This window comes from Periophthalmus magnuspinnatus, chromosome 16 (genome assembly GCF_009829125.3).
Source record: "Periophthalmus magnuspinnatus isolate fPerMag1 chromosome 16, fPerMag1.2.pri, whole genome shotgun sequence".
Classification (NCBI taxonomy): domain Eukaryota; kingdom Metazoa; phylum Chordata; class Actinopteri; order Gobiiformes; family Gobiidae; genus Periophthalmus; species Periophthalmus magnuspinnatus.
Window position 1 is genome coordinate 29,615,688 of NC_047141.1, and position 20,503 is coordinate 29,636,190.

At 38.6% G+C, this 20,503-nt stretch overlaps 1 protein-coding gene across 1 annotated transcript; it reads left to right on the forward strand.

Annotated features, from left to right (window-relative positions):
* The first annotated feature begins 378 nt into the window (after nt 1–378).
* On the forward strand, nt 379–14,554 carry sbk3 (SH3 domain binding kinase family, member 3). Its single transcript, XM_033981552.2, has 4 exons — nt 379–556; nt 6,191–6,338; nt 9,611–9,813; nt 13,014–14,554. The coding sequence occupies exons 1-4, from the start codon at nt 551–553 to the stop codon at nt 13,767–13,769; spliced, it is 1,113 nt and encodes a 370-aa protein (XP_033837443.1). The 5' UTR covers nt 379–550; the 3' UTR covers nt 13,770–14,554.
* Nucleotides 14,555–20,503: the final 5,949 nt, after the last annotated feature.

A 20,503-nucleotide genomic window follows, 5' to 3' on the forward strand; every position in this document is an offset into this window, starting at 1 on the left:
GGGAAAGAGAAAGATATAGAGAGGTGTAAGGGAAAGAGTGGGGGAAGAAAGGAAGAGAGGGGGAAATGGGGAGAGAAAGAAGAGCGAGGGGAAGGGAGGAAGAGAAAGAGGGGTAAGATAAAGAGGGAGGAGAGAAAGAAGAGGGGGAGAGAGGGGAAGAGAAGAGAGAGGGAGGAGGGAAAGGGAGAGAGGGCGACATGGGAGAGAAACAAGAGAGAGAGAGAAGGAAAAGGGAAGGGGAAATGGGGAGAGAAAGAAGAGCAAGGTAGAGAGAGAGGGAGAGGGGAAAGAGAAAGAGATAGAGAGAGGCAGAGTGGTGAGGTGGGAAAGAGAGAGGGAAAGAGGAGGAGAGAGGGAGAGGTGAGTGAGCGAGAGAGAAAGAGGAGGAGAGGAGGGGGTCAGGCTTAGTCTCTGGGGGGAGCCACTCACATCTGAATATCTGTGTGTACAGTGAACATCTAAGTCGATTCTCAGCTGCTCCAGAGGGTCCAGAGTGTGTCCTGCAGACACTTTCACTACAGCGACGTCTTTACATGCACACACTCTCAACATGGCAGTAAGTATCACAGTTTTATGTCGTTACTTTGCATGTTTCAGGATCTGCACGATTGTGGATGAATATTTAGCTGCAACTTTTCAGAGAAGTTTCGCGATTATGTCATTTGAAGTTTCTGTTCAAGTGTTAAGATTCACATTTTAAACACAACCTGGAGCATAACATTTGAGAGGAAACTGAAATATTAACAATAATCGTGCATTCAGAAAACTTTTGCAGAGGCATAAACCACAGGCTCGTTTTATACTTAATAAGATGGAATATTTTGGGATGTTCTATATTTTTTGTTGAGATTTTATAACTGCGTTTGCGAATTTGATTTGATTGCAATTACTCCTGCTATATGCATCTGTCTATCTATCTATCTATCTATCTATCTGTCTATCTATCTACCTATCTATCTCTAGATCGCTATCTATCTATCTATGTTTCTATCTGTGTGTCTGTCAGTCTGTTTTTTTCTATCTATCAATCTATTGATCTATTTATTGATCTATCTATCTCTATATCTATCTATATATCTTGTTATATATCTATGTTTCTATCTGTGTGTCTGTCTATCTATCTATCTATCCATCTATCTGTCTATCTCTATTTATCTCTCTCTATCTATCATCTACCTATCACCTGTCTATCTATCTATCTATTGATCTCTATCTATCTATCTATCTATCTATCTATCTATCTATTTATCTATCTCTATCTATCTTTCTATCTATCTCTCTATTTATCTATCTCTCTATCTATTTACATATCTATTTCTCTATCTCTCTTTATGTATCTATCTATTGATCGATCTATCTATCTATCTATCTCTCTTTATGTATCTATCTATCGATCTGTCTATCTATGTTTTTATCTATCTATCTGTCTCTGTCTGTTTCTATCTCTCTGTTTACATACATCCATAAATGCAGTGTTGCCATAGTAACCATAAACAATGCCTTAAACAGTGTCCAGTTGTGTCCAGTTGTATTCAGTTGTGTCTTCTTGTGTCCAGTTGTGTCTTCTTTTGTCCAGTTGTGTCCAGTTGTGTCCTGTTGTGTCCAGTTGTATTCAGTTGTGTCCTCTTGCGTCTCAAACCCTTCTGTTCCTTTTCCTCTGTGTGAATCTGAACCTCGAGTATCAGATTCAGTGCTAATATTTTAAATGTGTTAATTGTTTTGGCTCCTGCTTAAACCAGGCGCAGATATTTTCATCACGTACTTCTTTGCCAGTGACTATTAACTAATGGGGTTTATTCGTAAGCGCCTGTAGTAGCGAGGGCACGTCTGGTATGGACGGACTGTGGAGTACTACATGAAATACTCTTTACAGTCACATATTTTTATAGTAAGTAACGCTAACAGGTCAGAGTGGTATGGGCTTAAAAATATATCAAAATATCATGAAGATTAATTAAATATTTAACTAGTACAAAGGCAGTACTGTTGTTTTAATATCTGCAGAGCCTCCACACATGATACTCATGTTTGCAAACTATTACTTTATCAAAATGTCACATCTAACCACATAAATATATTGAGTACTCTGCTCAAAAACTTCAAAAAACAGTAAACATTTATATATTTTGATTTTATTGCATTTAAATTGCATCGTGATAGTTGTACTTCCTGTTTGCTCCACACAAACACTGGATTTAAATGTGTTTATTTGTAATGCAAATAAAACAAGGAGCTCATTAAAAAGTAGTAGCAGAAGTAGTAAGTGCAGTACATGGTGTGCAGGTTTAACAAGTGCTGAAAGTTTACATGTATTTGTACTTTTTAAATGTGTAAATTGCTCCATATAAGGTATTATTTTATAGTACTGCACCTTAACTACACGTATTTAAAGTGTAGTAAAGTGTTATTTACTAAGTCAGTAAGTAAGTAATATTGTACAATGTAGTAAGCAGTAGTAGTAGTAATAGTAGTAGTGCCTGCAGTGGTGGTGGTAGTAGTAGTAGTAATATTATACAATACAATGTAGTAGTAGGGATAGTAGTACCAGTAGTAGTAGTAGTAGTACCCACAGTAGTAGTAGTACCAGCAGCAGTAGCAGTAGTAGTATCAGCAGTAGTAGTAGTACCCACAGCAGCAGTAGTAGTACCAGCAGTACTAGTAGTAGTGTTAGTAGTAATAGTAGTAGTGGTACTCGCAGTAGTAGTAGCAGTAGTAATACCAGCAGTAGTAGTACCAGCAGTAGTAGTACTACTAGCAGTAGTAGCAGTAGTAGTATCAGCAGTAGTAGTACTAGCAGTAGTAGCAGTAGTAGTATCAGCAGTAGTAGTAGTATCAAGAGTAGCAGTAGTAGTACTTCCAGTAGTAGTACCAGCAGTAGAAGTAGTAGTACCTGCAGTAGTAATAGTAGTAGTATTAATAATAATAATATTTTTTTTATAATGCAATCATCCTTCCATAGAATCTCAGACTGCTACAATAAAACAGATCGTAGATTGTTTATATTATATATATATATATATTATAAGTTACTAATAGACGTGAATCCACTGTGTACACGTATGCAACTTTATTCGCAGCTTCCTCGTAACATTGCACCAACAACATAACGTGTATAACATCAAAGTCTCTGTTAACATCCTCTCTGCCTCATAAATAATTTTAAAAAATACACAGTTAGCCACCAAGTATGATGCTCTCAGTGCATTGGCCGCCAGTAAACTTTTTCTGTCCTTCGTGTCCATGTTTTTTTCTTTCAAAATACTCCGGGGGCTTGTATTTTAATCCAGGGTGCTTGGTCTCCAAGTGGTGAAGCAGTTTTGAAGGCTTCATTGCCTCATTCCAGAGCTGGTCACTGCATATTATGTAGAGCAGGCTTGAACTCCTGGTACTGTCTGTTAAAAGCCATCTTTTTCTTGGAAGTTGGCTCTTTTTCTGTCTCTTCACTGGGCCTTTCCCCTTCAAAAAGAAACTTTCCAAAGACGTTTGTTTTTCACTCATTTTGCTAATTTGTGGGTTACATTTTTGGCGCTCAAGTGACCGAGATGTAACCGAGAGAATCTGGGCATTTTTTAAAAATAAAAGATTTTTCATAATAAAGATTGTTCAGACTCAGATAATAAATACAATGGAAATAATTTATTATTTCTTGGGCGGCCAGAGGCCCGGTACCGGTCCGTGGCCCGGTGGTTGGTGACCACTGCAGTAAAGTGTTAGCCGCAGTAGTGGTAATAGTAGTAGTACTAGTAGCTTAATGTAAAGTGCAGTAAAGTATCCGCTGCAGCTCATGTCTTTGAGTCGATGTAGTGACTCGTTCTAAATACCACAGTGTCATTGTGATGTAATGACTTTATTGAATCATCATTAAAGCGGCTGTACCTTAAACCCTCTTACGCAACGGCCCACATGTAAAAATACATCTTGCAGTGATAGTATCTTTTGTGTTAAGCTATAGTCCGGGCCCCGTCCGCGCTGACAACCCCCTAATTTCCAGGGATCTTCTTCAAAGACGCAGGTCGCACACATGACGACGCCGTGAGTGACACAGACAAATGTGCGGAGATAAGACAATGTGCTAACGCCGCTCCATCACAACGCCACCACAGTCGCTTTCATATGTGAATGTTTATGGAACAGGAGTAAGTTAAACCAATGTTCCCGCTCGTGTCCATGGAAATGTTAGAGCTTTGGCTGGAATGTCCCACAGTGCGGCGTTAAACTTAGGTACAAGTCATCTTTCCCTGAAGAACATATGCTTTTCCATGTAGTAATTTAAAACACCTGGAATTGCATAAATGGATAAATCAGTCATTTTAATTCTATACTGTGTAATATTTCCATGGAGACGTGCAGGTAGTGGACCCTCTCACCAGGAAAAAGTGACATAATATACCTTTAATCCATCTGTCAATCCATTTTCTTCTGTTTATCAAGGGCCAGGTAAGCGGAATATACCTTTAAATACGTCTAAAAAAGTACTTCTTATTCTGGAGAAAGGGGTAAGTTTAAAGAAAAATGTGTTTCCTCTATTTGATTTGGTTGAGGGTTTATCCACTGATCTCAAAAATTAGACTAAACCGGGACTAAAATGAGACTAAACCAGGTCTAAAATGAGACTAAACCAGGACTAAAATGAGACTAAACCAGGACTAAAATGAGACTAAACCAGGACTAAAATGAGACTAAACCGGGTCTAAAATGAGACTAAACCAGGACTAAAATGAGACTAAACCAGGTCTAAAATGAGACTAAACCGGGTCTAAAATGAGACTAAACCGGGACTAAAATGAGACTAAACCCGGTCTAAAATGAGTCTAAACCGGGTCTAAAATGAGACTAAACCAGGACTAAAATGGGACTAAACCAGGTCTAAAATTAGACTAAACCAGGTCTAAAATTAGACTAACTAGGATTAAACCATATGAGAAAGAGAAGCGATATTTGATACATTTGTTTTCTATTGCGATAAGGATATTTTTACAATATTTTAATATCTTTTTTGGCAGAATACGTTAATTTAAAGTTAATTTAAATTTAAAAAAACGCACATACCAGCCCAAATCTAATGTAGGATTTCACAAGAAGACTCATAAATAGAATCTGCCTTTTTGTCGATTTTTCTTCCCACAAACACTGAACTTTGTGTCGCGATGTATTTATTCTGTTGCGATATCGATTATTGCATCAGCCAATATTAAACTATCGAGATATTGTGCTCATAGACTAGTAGAATAAATCATGTCTTGCTCAACGAGGACAAAAAATGTATAGATTTGTCTGTAATCGTAACAAATACTGAAGTTACAGAGAGTCCCATGTACCACAGATTAAGAACCAAGATCTAAACCCTGGACAAGATCGTTCTAAATAATGACGCAAACCCACGCACCACAGTTTGAGAAACACGGCTTAGAAGAACAACACCTTCTCTGACAGTATTTGAGGCGACAGGTGGTCTTCCAAATGTAGCTCAGATCCTGGCTCCATCCAGCGCAGTTATCATTTACATCAGCGAGTGCTCCATTTGGCTGCCCCTCTCCACTCATCATGTGCACCCATAACACTGTGACACCTCTCATCAATAAGGCCTTTGTCCTCAGGTTACCGAAACTCAGAACCTGTCAGAGAATCATGGGAATATTTAAGATGCGCAGATTTTGACAGGACGCACAAATGCTGGTGTCGGGTGAATGTTTGAGCAGGTATCGGTTTCAGTTGATGGAACTTTTGGCGCTTTAATGGGGGTCGGGGAGCCAGATTTTTGGGATTTGTTTGTTGAGAAGAGACATACTTTTTCCATTAACTATCCAGGAACGCTAAAATTGTACTAAAACAGACTAGCCAGAGCCTGCTCACGTTTCCTGCTATTTCTTGGGTTTGTTTAGAGTAAATTTGTGTAAAATATGTTCTTTTAACAAATCAGCGGGTTTAAAAAATGAGATTTGAACCGTTTTTGTGACCAACTGGTGCAAGGATCAGTATCAGCAAATGAACTGAGGAACTCCCCCTGATCTAATTAAGTAGAAGTATCTTGAGTATCTTGTGTGTACTGCTGTTTTTATGAATTTTTTGTTATTTTGTGTTATTAACTCATGTAAAATGTGTTGTGTTTTGGGAGGAGGATGATAGCAGCATGAGCAAAACCGTCTCATTTTGTTGTACCGTCTCATTTTGTTTGACTTTCGTCCCGTAGGTCGCTGCAGCCCAGGAGTTGGATGAGCTCTGTTATCTCTCAGCTCAGTCCTTGAACAGTCTGAAGGTTTCCGCGCACTTCCACGTGATCAAACTGCTCGGCGAGGGCTCCTACGGCAAAGTGATGCTCGCCGTGCACAAGAAGAGAGGTACTTTCTTCCGTTCTTTAGCCTTTATTTGTCAGGGACCGTGTAGAAAATCATCTGTTTAGTCTTTTTTGCAGACTTGACCGTGTTTTGGGAGATGTTGGAATTGAAAATCATGGTAGTTTTTAAGCTTAATATCCTACCGTGTCCCATTATTATAACTATTATCGGTGGTCACTGTGCATTGACCTCAAGAGTGCCCTAATGTAAGGTAATGTGTGTCGTTCAGTGTCATTTAAACATTTGGCTATGAATAATAAAAGAAAAAATCAAATCTGTCAACTGGACAAAAGGTTGTAGAAGTGAAAACGTTTCCTCTCATCAAATCCGCTTCTTCAGTTTACAATAAGTGTGTCAGTTTCAGTGTAACACACCTATTATTCAGTGCGTTTCATTTACTTCTATACACCTTTGGAACTGCCACTGTATTTATAGTTAATCAGACGCACCACCTTGAGAAAACCTGAACTTGTTTAGATCTCGGAAGCTCTGCGGGTGTGGGCCTGGTTAGTTCTGGGATGGGAGACCTCTGGGAATACTGAGTGCCATCGTCGTGGGGCAGTGACTTTAGCACATAATGTTGTTTTGTCCTTGAGCAAGACACTTACCCCACCTTGTCTCCAGTGTCTGGTGTGCACTGGTGTATGAATGAGAGCGCGTTTGTAAGAGAAAATGTAAAACGACGGATAGAAATGAGCTATAATCCTGTTTACGGTTCATTAAAATGCAGTGTTCCAACCAAAGAATTAATCAAAATATACATGTTTTTAGTGGTAACGGAATCGCAGACACAGGGAGAACACGCAAACTCCAGGATTCAAACCCCAAAACATGCGCAAAAGGTTAAATCCTCCAGCTAAGGTAGTCCTGACCAAGCCTAGTGATAAGGTTTGGCACTGTGGCTCTCACTGCGGCTCCCACTGCGGCTCCCGGCAGCGTTGAAGAATGGGTCAAATACAGAGGACAAATTTCCCTACGGAGGACAGTACAAGTCTACCTTAACCTTAAACTCTAGACCTTCTTTCTGTAGTTTGGGTAATCTAACTTTACGCAATATTTCCTTCATCAAAACTCAACTAAAACTCAGAGATTCTGATGCACTAAAACTAAATCCACACTGTCCCTAAGCCACAATCGCCTGCAAACTTGTACATATGTTGTGTATTTATAGACTTGTCATTAGCCTAAACATTACGACTATATCCAATCTGAAAAAACGTCCTCATATTCCCTGTAGATTTTGTTCGTGTTACAGAGAGAGCAGCCGTAACGTGAAGACAGCGGAGTCTTTTGAAAGTGTTCACTTAACCTTTTGCACTTGTGTAGCTCTAATGAAGCGTTTGGGGAGGATTAGGTTGCCTCAGAGCTGTAACGTTCTAGCTCCTCAGGGGAAGTTATATTTGTTCACAGTGTCAGTGATGGAATAGCACTGTCAAAACCTGATCAGGTATTTCCAAGGATTACATAACCGTATATACATCTAATGAAAGCTGAAAGAGAGGTGTTTTTCACTGCAGAAATGTTACAAAAACATATTTACGTTCTCTTAAAGTTTTTTAAGTAGCTGTTTGTAGCTTGTGCTCTTTAAAAAAGTACTACAAACACACCTGAACCTGCAGATATAGTACGCGTATATGTTTTTCTCAGTATATGGTCCGGCCATGTCTCAGAGGTTGGACTAGAGCGATAAGATTAATCGATCTGAAGGTTGGCGGTTCGAATCCCGCTCTCGACATAAACATCAGATCAACCCAAATTGATCAAGTGCAACTTCAGCTCCTTGGGCAAGACATTTAACCCACTTCGCCCCCAGTGTCTGCGTACAATAGTGTATGAATGTGTGTGTAAATGAGTGAGCGGTTCCTTAATGTAAAGCACTTGAAAGTGGAAAAGTGTTACATAAAAATACGACCATTTTTGCATGTCGGTGCTGTGTTTTAGGCTGTTTCTGGAGACATAGATAGGTCACGTTTATGAAATTTAACATACAAATCTTACATACAGTTCCTTTAAAGGGGACATACACTGTTAAACTGTTAAAAACTGTAAAAAAAAAAAGTCACAACTTGGATTTAACTAAGCGAATAGGTCCGAGCCTCCTGCAGTTGGTCCGGTCTAAGTTCAGCAACATTCTCTGCTCAAAGAATGAGGTCAGCGGGATATAAGTCGCACTGGAGTATAAGTCGCACCAAAAATGCATAATAATGAAGATAAAAACATATATTTCACATAATATAAGTCACATCTGAGTATAAGTCGCACCCCCGAACAAACTATGAAAAAAGTGCAACCTATAATCTGGAAAATATAGTACTAAATATTTTTTGACAAAGCAAACGGTGGCTTTTTTGAGGATTTGAATATAAAATCTCTTCTTTTCTTAGCTCTTCTGTATGAACAGGGTATCTATAAAGAGGTAATTGATAAGATATACGCTGCCAGGCCTAAAAAAAAAAGTCGCCACCTGGATTTAGCAAAGCAAATAAGTTGTGGTTGGTGCAGTTGGTCCTGTCTAGGTTCAGCAGAATGAGGTCACCTGAATATACTGAATGACCAGGTTATTCCATCAATGAATTTTTTCTTCCCTGATGGCACGGGCATATTCCAAGATGACAATGCCAGGATTCATCGAGCTCAAATTGTGACAGAGTGGTTCAGGAGCATGAGACATAATTTTGACACATGGATTGTCCACCACAGAGTCCAGACCTTAACCCCATTGAGAGTCTTTGGGATGTGATGGAGAAGCTTTGTGCAGCGTCAGACTCGACCATCATCAATGCAACATCTTGGTGAGAAATTAATGCAACACTGGATGGAAATAAATCTTGTGACGTTGCAGAAGCGAAATCGAAACAAAGCCACAACCAAATATTAGAGTGTGTGACCTTTTTTTGGTGGTGACTTTTTTTGGCCAGGCTGTGTACTTTGTAAAAATCAACTTTCATTCAAGTTTTATGATCTTTTTAGTTGTATTTTGATTCATTTGTGCATGTTTGAGTCGTCCAGTGATGTCGCTCTGTACGTACTTGCAGTTATATTAAACAAGCAAAAATCAAAACGCTGGGGGATACAATGACCATTTTTATTCTTTAGCCTGTTCGAAAATACAAATCGAATGCACTGAGGACAAACTGTGGCTTATTTGGGTACACAAATACTCGTGTATTGTGTACCCAAATTGGTGTCCAAATATCTGCAAAATTTTGGATCGATATCTGCGAAAATCCAACAAGTGGACTGATATATATTGTAATTTCCGTCTTTCTTCTCAGGGTCCCCGATGGCTCTTAAGTTCTTCCCCCGTGAGACCACTTCGCTGACATCTTTTCTCCGCGAGTACAACCTGTCCCTGTCGTACTGCACCCACCCCTCCCTCACCCGAGCGCTGGGCATCTTCTTCTCCACTCCAGATTACTACGTGTTCGCGCAGCAGGCCGGGCTCTACGGAGACCTCTACAGTGTCATCGTGTCAGAGGTCAGTTTGTGTCACTGAGCTGCTAACGTCCCAATTTACACTGAAAAAAAGTCGAATACTTGAGTTTAAATGACTAATAATCTACATTTCTGAGTAGTATTGTACAGTTTTGACTTAGCAATTTGACTTTTATGGCTTAACCTCCTGAGACCTGGTGAACTCATCTGTGGACAGTGCAAATTTTTAGAAGAACAGCAACAAAAACATGTTCAATTTTGAATATTTCTAAGAGTTTAGAATATTTATTTATTTTGATTTTACATTTTAATTTTAATTTATTTATTTTTATATTATTTATTATTTTTTATTTTATTTGTTTTTATTGTATTTTAATATATTTTGTTAATTTTATTTATTTATTTATTTTATTTTATTTTATTTTTATTTTTATTTAAAGGCATATGTCGTCCTGCACCTGTCAGCAGCACAAATGAGACACATTGTTCGCAATTGTTTCTCATTTTGTTTTTTACACAAAATGTATGTGTTCAACCACTTAATAGTTTTTGCAAATAAAGTCCTGCAAGAGCCTGGGTCTCAGGGGGTAAATGTATTTCCAAATCTGACTGATTCCAAGTCTCTTCTTCCAGTGAATATGTTTTCAGCACATTATGAGCTGAAAAAATTACTCAGAGAATCTTAAAGTTACATTATGTAACATTTCGGCCATCCGTTTGACTTTATAAAGATGTTTTTGCACTTTCTAAAATCTTGCACAGTGTGACATTAATCTTATCTTGGAAATAACTTATAACTAATAGAAACAAAAGACAAACCTTAATAACATAAGATAACATAAATAAATCATAATTTCAAGGTATTTTAAGTGAATACAGTCGTCCCTCGTTTAAAAATAACCCGCAATAGGCAAAATCCGCAAAGTATCAGCTTGATTCTCTATGTTTTTTGCTGTAAAACCTCTCACCACACACTTTATACACTTTTCTCACACAGGCATTAACATTTTCTCACATTTCTCTCTTGTTTAAACTCTCTCAAAGTTCAAACCTTCGCCTTTTTAGGTGCAGAACGTTTCATCGACATTGTGGGTTTTGTCGGGGAGAAAACTAATTGCAAAAAGTACAGCACTTCAGAGTCACACTGCGATCCAACGTTTATGTAAATTTGTCTGAACATATTCTGTACTGTACAGGAGACACGGCACGGAGGAGACTGATGGAGCCCAGTCTGTTTATATAAGTACAGTATACACATTTTGACGCACTGTAATAGTAGTAAAAGCTGTTTATTTAAAGGTTGGTAGCACAAATCCAGGGACTGGCTTGGCATTCAGTTGTTGTGTCTTCTTGTCTGTATGATAAGACTCTTGTACATATGATAAATGTAAATGTATGAATGTGATATGCAGTGGTGATCTGAGAGGCACAGACCCGAGGTGCAAAATAACTGCCATGTTTTTGATACTGTGTCCCGGGACAGCAGAGTGGAGGCTGAAGAGTGAATGTACATTATAATGAGACAAAGCAGCTATAGGAGCTATTTCCATTTGAATACTGTACTTATATTTTCTAGTAGGACGATATTAACAGAAAATGAAAATGTACACTGTATCTCAAGATATTTTGACAATCCATCAGAAATAAGCTAAATACTTGTAGTTATTATCAGACAGATGTGTACAATTTTAACTTTCTGCCTTTATTATGATGTAGTCTTAATAATCTTAAATAATGTGTGTGTTATTATAAATCATATACTGTTTTTTATTACATTTTTGCATAACTTCAGAATGGTATTGATGATTTGAGATATTTCCCAACTCTATTTTCTGGAGATATAAATCACACATGTAGGAATTGTAAAAATAATAAATAATAAATAAATAAAAATAATAAAAATAACAAATTAAATTAAATTAAATTAAATTAAATTAAATTAAATTAAATTAAATTAAATTAAATTAAATTAAATTAAATTAAATTAAATTAAATTAAATTAAATTAAATTAAATTAAATTAAGGGTTGGATTTCATATAACATGTCACTTAAAGCACTTTACCTTGCATTATTCATTCCATATGTGGTGGTGGTGAACCATCACTGTAGCCATAGTTGCCCTGGGGTAGACTGACTAAAGCGAGGCTGCCAATCTGCGCCATCGGCCCCTTTGACCACCACCAGTTTCTCACAAATACTATATTTATCAGGTACTTTTCCTTGTACGTGACGATTCTCATTTATCATAGCACTAAGTTTCACTTTCATCCTCCTCCTCTTCCTCCTCTTCCTCCTCTGCTGCTGAGTCCAGTGGAACACACTCTATCAGTTGATAAGACCGTGGCCTCTCATGTTGAAGTGTCGCTGCCAGTAACTTAAAAGCTGAGCGATAAGCCGCCCTTTTCCCACTGGAGCGAGTGGAGAGAATGTGGGTTAGACCAGGGACTTCCAGATCAGCTGTTTCTGACGCAGAGCATGCAGCCAGATTTACAGGGACTTACACAGGTGTGGTGTTAATTAGTTTCCAGTGTCGTTTAAATGATACAAACATATCTGACATGTGTTTATGTTCATGATGATGCAGATTTAACCTGGCACAAAGTTTACACTGGTCTCTTTTATTAAAATTGGAAAACAACCTATTAAAATTCAAATTAATAAAAATAAAGAGGACCCAATTATTCTTATTTGTAGAATGCTTTAGTTTTTTGGTGAATTATAAATTTTATTTGTGTAGTTTTTTCATATTTTTATTGATGTGTGAACAAATATTATACTGTCATTTATACAACAAATCCATACACATCTTTTTAATTTTTATATAACAAGAACTAAAACTTAAAAAAATAAAAATAAATAAATAAATAAATAATAATAATAATAATAATAATAATAATAGTAATACAAAATAATACAATAAGAATACAAAAATAAATAAATAAATTAATTAATCACACAATTCTTGAGTGAATAGATGACAATAAATCACACAATAAATAATAAAAAAATATATAAATCATAAATAAAAAATATGCTAATAATAATAATGAAAACACATAAATTAATAATAATAACAATAATAATAACAATAATAATAATAATAATAATAATAATAATAATAATAATAATAATAATAATAGTTGGTGTATTTTTTTGCATGTTGCATGTTCCCTAATATTAAAATATTTGGGGATTCACTTTTTATGTCATATTTTATTCAATATATAAACATGTTTTTGCAGGTGGGTCTGAAGGAGGAGCGTATCCAGGGAGTCATGGCCCAGCTGAGCGGAGCCGTCACCCACCTCCACTCTTTGGGCTTCGTTCATCGCGACATCAAACCTGAAAACATCTTCCTCTGCGACAGCTCATGCAAATGGGTTAAACTGGGCGACTTCGGGTTGGCACGGGCCATAGGATCCACTGTGCGGGCGGTGTGGTACGAATCCCCATTTTGCACCCCGGAAGTTGCACCAGCTAAAGAAGCGGACAAGGAGTGGGAAAGGCGGAAAGCAGAAGGCACGGAGGAAGAGATGGAAGACATATGGATCACGGTTGAGCCCAGTATTGATAGCTGGGCTTTGGGCGTGCTGACCTACTGCCTGCTAACTGGTTGTTTCCCTTGGGCAGAAAGCACACAAGACGACCGCGGTTATAAGAGATACAAGCAGTGGTTTGAGACGGAGAAAGAGAGAGCTCATGACAAAACGGACTGCTACACAATTATGGAGGAACATTACAAGAAAAACCCGCCTCCTTCGCAGTTCAGCGGTATCAGCCCTCTCGCTATGGCCCTGTTCAAAGAGCTCCTAACCCCAGAGCCAAAGCACCGTGGCAGTGCGGAGGAGATCCTCAGCTACCTGGGCGGTCCCTGGCTCCGGGACAGGGAGAGGGAGCAGCGGAGGAGGGCGGAGGAGGCGCAGAAAGAGGCTCAAAAGATCAGAGACACTGCGGGTTTGAAGGAGGAGCTGCTCAGGGAGGGCAAAGCGGAAAGATAAACCTGTAGACTGTATTTGTATAAGATCATGTGTACACTTAAAAAAGAGACTTGCTGCTGGGAACACGACTGTACAGCAAAAGTCATGAGTAGTTTTGGCTTTGACGAGTAAAATTATCAGTTTAATTGACATCACAACATTTTATTGGCCAATATTACCCAATACAGGTGGATGTCACAATCCCAGATGGCGCAAAGTATTGTATTTCACCAGGAAACATCCAAAAAGTAAATGCACAAATGTCAAACCTGATCATTTCTACTAATAACTAGACCCAAAAACTCACTGTATTACAACACAAACTTGCATTTTAACAAGATTTCTTTTAGCTTCCCCCCATTTGTATTCGATGTAGTTGTAGCTGTCTTGATGTCATCTAAAACCCAGCAATAACGTGCGTTTTCATGTACATGAAGTATTTCACGCAATACTTTATGGCTTTTATTATGTGTTAAGTGTTACAAGATTTATTTATACGTTTTATTGCCAGATAATTTTACTTTGCAAGTGAAATCTACTCAAGTTTTTCTCCTTATTTCAAAAAATGTTAAGTTTATGCAGTATATTTAGCTCACACTGTCAATTCATACGCATTTAAATTTAAAAATCAGTTGAAGTTTTGTGGTGTAATTGTTTGTATCTGTTATTTTTGGTGCATAGACTGAACTGTCCACTAAGGTGCTGCAGTATTTTCATATTTTTATAAGCCTCGTTTATATTGTTTTGTATGTATATAAATCTATGTATGCGTGTGCGTGTGATTTATTAAAAAGATTGTAAATATTTATAGCGTGAAGTAACTATTAAATACTTGGAATGGCTGCGTAAACGAAGCTCCCTTTATCGAAATGCTATCCATGCCGCAGATACAGTTATAGTGAGTGGTTATGGGCGAATCGCAGAGGCATTAAAACTCTATGGTGTCAAAACAGATCTGATTTCAGTGTCCCGCGCTGCCACTGCAAGATCAGCTCCACCGCAGAATGGCCCCAATGCAACTCAGCGCGGCCAAAACCACAAAGGCCGTGCACACCAGCAGAAATTTCGATATATCCTCCCGATCTATTTGTAACCCTTTTATTTCAGTGTGCTGTGTAACATTTCTGGAGCCGTGGAGATGCTATTTCTTTGACAGTAAAAGCAAAAAACACATCTATCATCACGGAAACAGTTGGGTAACACTGCTAGACTACAGATACAGGTCAAATCTGTGCAGAGTTGACCCCGCACTCAGTAAGAATGCGTGTTTTCCGAGACTTTAAACACTTGCGATTGAGGTTTAATGCCATACTGTTCCATAGTATTCTGGAAACTAATAATATCCCCATGGAGGCAAACGTGGGGTTGATGTTTCACAAGAAAAGCTGCATACATATGGAGCATTTTTAAAGTAATTTCAACTTGTTTTCACCTTGTTTTGGATGCATGTTAATACGTAATTGTTCGCTAATAATTAAACGAGTACAAATAGGTCATAAAAGTACCAACCGACCAAAGGGAAACTCCGGTGAAGCGACAGGTGCTGCATGTCAGAGGAAGCAGATCTAAAAGGGGAATGAACAATTCATCCAGCGCTGAATGTGTTGACTTCATCTCAATCGGCCTAATCCCTTTAATCCAGCCTTATGACATTTACTTCAACACGAAAACAGTGGCTCTAAGCGGGACACAAAAGAGTCCGGGGGCTAAATATGGCTTTGATTGATGCTATCACTGCAACTAAAACAAAAGCTCAAGCGAAGAGGACATATTTCACCTCTAAACGAGACAATTACCCTACATCTGTCAAACACGTTCAAGTGGCTGCAGGATATTTTTGGTACGGTTTGTTTTTAGATCCTGAAACGCGCCATCACTGCAACGCGAGCTTTTCTCGAACGCTCCGAGACGTTTCACCATTTTGTGCGTTATTTCAGCGGCCCTGAGGTTGCCCGGTGGAAGCGACCGGACCGCCGCCGCTATCACAAACGCTCACGCATACACCACGTTCATAATAGGCAGGGTTGGCTGAAGTGTCTTGCCAAAGGACACAGTGACAGCTTGCACCAGAGCCACTGCCGCCCCACTGTGCCACCTGATAGTCCTGGCGCTCTCCCATCCAAATCCAAAAAGTACTAAGCAGGTCCAACACCGCTTAGCCTCAGAGATCAGACAAGACCGGGCACTGACGGGTATGGGGACATGTGTTGCGCTTATATAATATTGCATTTTGATATATTGCGCGGCGGGGATAGCGAGAGGCCTTGTTGGCATTTCAAACGGGCCTAGAGCAGACAGCGTAACCATAAACCTACAGCACACGATCCAACATACAAGTAATTAAAGTCTTGTCCTGAGCAGAGTGAGTCCTCTTTCCTCTTTTACAAGTTTGGTCTGGAGATGCTCCCACTCAGTAGCAAGTCGCTAATGTGCAGGGTGCCCGTGTGTCCCTGTCGCCGGCGCTGTGCTAACCCGCGCTAAGGGCCACTCTAGATGTGTTTATAAATAGCAGCCAGGGCCATCTATTTACACTGTGGGCCGATCATCACCTCCTCCTGACCCTCTCTGCGCACAGCCTGTTCACTGGCCCCTGCGCTCTATGGGACCATCTCTGCATTATTCGTCTGAACTTTGACCCCTCTAATGCATTTCTTATCGTTTGCATTTGACTAGACTGGTCTGATCTTGTTTGCTACTGAGGGAGTGCGTTCCTGCTTTACAGTGAAAAGGGCCCAACTTTGATTCTCAGTCCGTTTTCTACGAGAGGTTTGCAGGTTCTCGTTGTGTTTGGGTTTTCGCTAAGTGAACCTGTTTCCCCGTTCACTTCTAAACACGTTAATCCCCGACGTACGTCTCATTACTACGAACCAGCACCAAAACAGCATCTGCGACGTGTTAAAGCCACATGAACCATCTCACACTCTGAGGACTAAACCAGGACTAAACCAGGACTAAACCAGGACTAAACCAGGACTAAACCAGGACTACACCAGGACTAAACTAGGACTGAACCAGGACTACACCAGGACTAAACCAGGACTAAACCAGGGCTAATCCAGGACTAAACCAGGACTAAACCAGGACTGAACCAGGACTACACCAGGACTAAACCAGGGCTAAACCAGGACTAAACCAGGACTAAACCAGGACAACCAGGACTAAACCAGGGCTGAACCAGGACTAAACCAGGACTGAACCAGGATTACACCAGGAATAAACCAGGACTAAACCAGGACTAAACCAGGACTAAATCAGGACTACACCAGGAATAAACCAGGACTAAACCAGGACTAAACCAGGACTAAACATGGAGAATCAGTGTTTGAGTTTTCTGCAGCTAAAACCTGGAACATTCTTCCTGAAGATGTGACTCAGGCCTTGACTTTGACAGCGTTTAAATCCAGACTCAAACGGTTCTGTTTATCTGTGCATGTGATAGAAAGGGTTTTATTCTACCTCTTCTCTTTTAATGTTAATTTTATGATGATTATTTATGTTTTGATTTGTTGTATTGTGATTTTAATGTCTTTCTTATTCTGTAAAGCACTTTGAATTACTTTGTGTACTATTGTACTACACAAATAAACCTCGTCTAATCGCTCTAGCTGTGGAGACGGGTCGCTGACAGATTGACCCGGTTGCATTGAAGTGTGGGTCAAATGCAGAGGACACATTTCAAAGGCATTGTCACTCCCCACTGTCCTCCACGCTGAATGATAGCCTGCATTAGGACGATATTAAAACATTTGTTTGTGAGAGTTGTGCTAGGGAACAGAGCGCTGTAGTCGTTGGGTGTGGAGTGGACGTGACAAATGGAAAACACATGTTTGAGCCACAGACACAGAGGAGTAGAGGTGCAAATCTGAGCGTTCATCGGGACAAAGAGAAGCTTGAACTGGACACTCTGGAACATATGACAGTTTTTTTATTTTCTAATTTGTTTTTCATTTAATTGGATAATAAAAACTGTAAAAGTGTAAAGAAAAGTAAAAGATATGTTCAAAATTACAGGAAGTAGATTGTTCTAACTCTGATAACATCACACATTCTAGGAGAGCCAGAATTCCTTCCATTAGACGCAATTTACACACAAGAAACACATTTTTTCCAACACTTAAAAACATTAATTCAAGGCAAGTTCATCTGTAGAGCACAATCCGTACAGAAAAGTAACTCAAAGTGCTTTACAGAATAACTAAATAGACATTAAATCACAATATAAACAAATCAAAACATACATAAGATCATAATTAATAATTAAGATTAAAAGAGAAAATGAGTGCAGAATAAAAACCTTTCAGTCATATGCACAGATAAATAGATTAAATAAAGTGGTTAATCATAATAAAAACAATAATATCTGTGCACATTAGAGGTGTTTTGGCTCATTATACTAAATGGTTGGTCAGTAACAGTGGACCGGACTTCCTCACACCAAAATATTAGCGGTAGGAATTATGCATATTACGTGGACTAATTTAAATGTGTCTGTTGTCATAGTACGTGTCTAATTGTGTGCGCTGATATATTGATTTGTGGCTTATGTTTACATGCATCTAAATACACTCCAGCTAAAGCTACAGTCGCCACCTTTGTGTTGGCTCAATTTCGTTCGTTCTACACCTAAAAGGAGCAGCTCTGTGCCATTTTTGTTTTGTAAAAGCAGCTCACCGGCGGGAAAAGGTCGGAGACCCCTGGACTAGACCCTACAGCTCACAAAAGTACAACAAACATCAACGAAGCATTTTAACAACATCAGTTTTAGCTGTGTCCTCTGCAAGAACCAGTTTTCCTATTGATTACACTGTACTTTGCAATGAAATATGTAAAAAATCAATATTGAAAACTATAAAGTTTTTCGCTGTGACAGGCAATCTAAAGGAAGTGGCGTTGCCATTTATGTCAAAGATCACCTGTCTGTGGATCTTCTATTCTCCTGTACAAAGCCTAAATGTTTTGAGTATCTGTCTGTGTCTGTTAGTTACGCAAATGATCCTGATAAAAAACTGGCTATTTCTGGTATTTATCGTGCCCCTTCAGCCCCTATAAATGCTCTTAATGATCTGTTCATGATGCTTTCTAAACTGGAAAATTATGAGGCCCTGATAATGGGTGATATAAATATTAACTGGCTGGAGAAAGAGTCCGAAACTTTGAAAGACCTATGCAATGGCCTAAATCTTACACAGTTAATTTCAACTAGACCTGACCCTACAAATTTGAATAAAGGCACACTCATTGATGTAATCTTAACAAACAAACCCCATAATTATGAGGCAAATGGTGTTTTTCCACTTGATTTTAGTGACCATTGTCCAATTGGATGTATCCGAAATACAAAAATGAAAAAGACGCATCCATGTGTAAAGGTCAGAAGATCATATAAACATTTCAATGAGCAGGCCTTCATCTCTGACCTATATTACAGTGAGATCGAGTTAACATCAGCATTCCTTGACCCTGATATGGCCTTGAACTTTTTTATTAATACATTTAATGAAATTGTCGACTGGCATGTGCCTAAAAGAAAAATTAGAATGAAATAATTGTAATAATCCCTGGTTCAATTCAGAAACTGCACAATTAATTAGAGAAAGAAATGCTGCCTGGAAAACCGCGCACACAACCTGGTCTGAGTTGGATTGGGCAAGTTTTCGTCAGAAGAGAAATAAATGTCTATCAGCAATTAGAAAGGCAAAAACATCCTACTTCATGTCTGCATTGATAGAGAGCCACGGAAATCCAACTAAATTCTGGAGGACAATCAGATCCCTCTCTGAACCTAACAATTATACCTTACCAACTGATATTTTATTAGATTCCGATATTATAAATTCTAAAGAAGAAATATGTGATGCTTTCAATAGACATTTTATCTCTGCATGTGATATGTTGAACAATGATGGTCCTTCTGATGTTGATTATGTTGAATCTGAACCTCGGACAGATAACCACATTTTTTCTTTAAGACCTTTCAGTTACATGGAGGTCTTAAATGCTCTCTGCTCCATAGACCCAAAGAAGTCCACGGGAGCTGACGATCTCGATCCAAAACTTCTTTTATTAGCTGCCCCATATTTAATTCAACCCCTTTTACATATTTTTAATTTGCCAATTCAAATGGCAATTATACCGGAATTATGGAAAACAGCACATGTTTTGCCTTTACATAAAGGTGGGACAACTAAAAATGTAAATAATTTCCGGCCAATATCTAGATTACCTTGTCTTGCAAAAGTTTTAGAAAAGTTAGTTTCAAATCAAGTTACAGGTTATTTAAATAATTTCTCCATTTTGAAGTCTTATCAGTCGGGTTTCAGAAAAGGGCATAGTACTGTCACAGCAACCACAAAAGTTTTAAATGACATTTTCTCAGCCCTTGATGATAAACAAGATTGTGTAGCTCTGTTTATTGATTTAACTAAAGCGTTCGATTCAGTGGATCATGGAGTTCTCCTGAACCGTCTGAAGCAGATTGGATTTGACAATGCTACATGGAACTGGTTCCAAAATTATCTTTCAAACAGAACCCAGGCAGTAGTAGCCGATGGTTTTAAATCAGATTTTTTAACTTTAAGTAAAGGAGTGCCCCAAGGCTCAATTTTGGGCCCCCTACTTTTTACTATTTTTATTAATTCTATTGGTCACAATTTAAAAGAAAGCTACATACATTTATATGCAGATGATGCTGTTTTGTATGCAACTGCTCCTTCTGCTGATCAAGCACTTTTAAAACTGCAGCAAGATTTTAATGA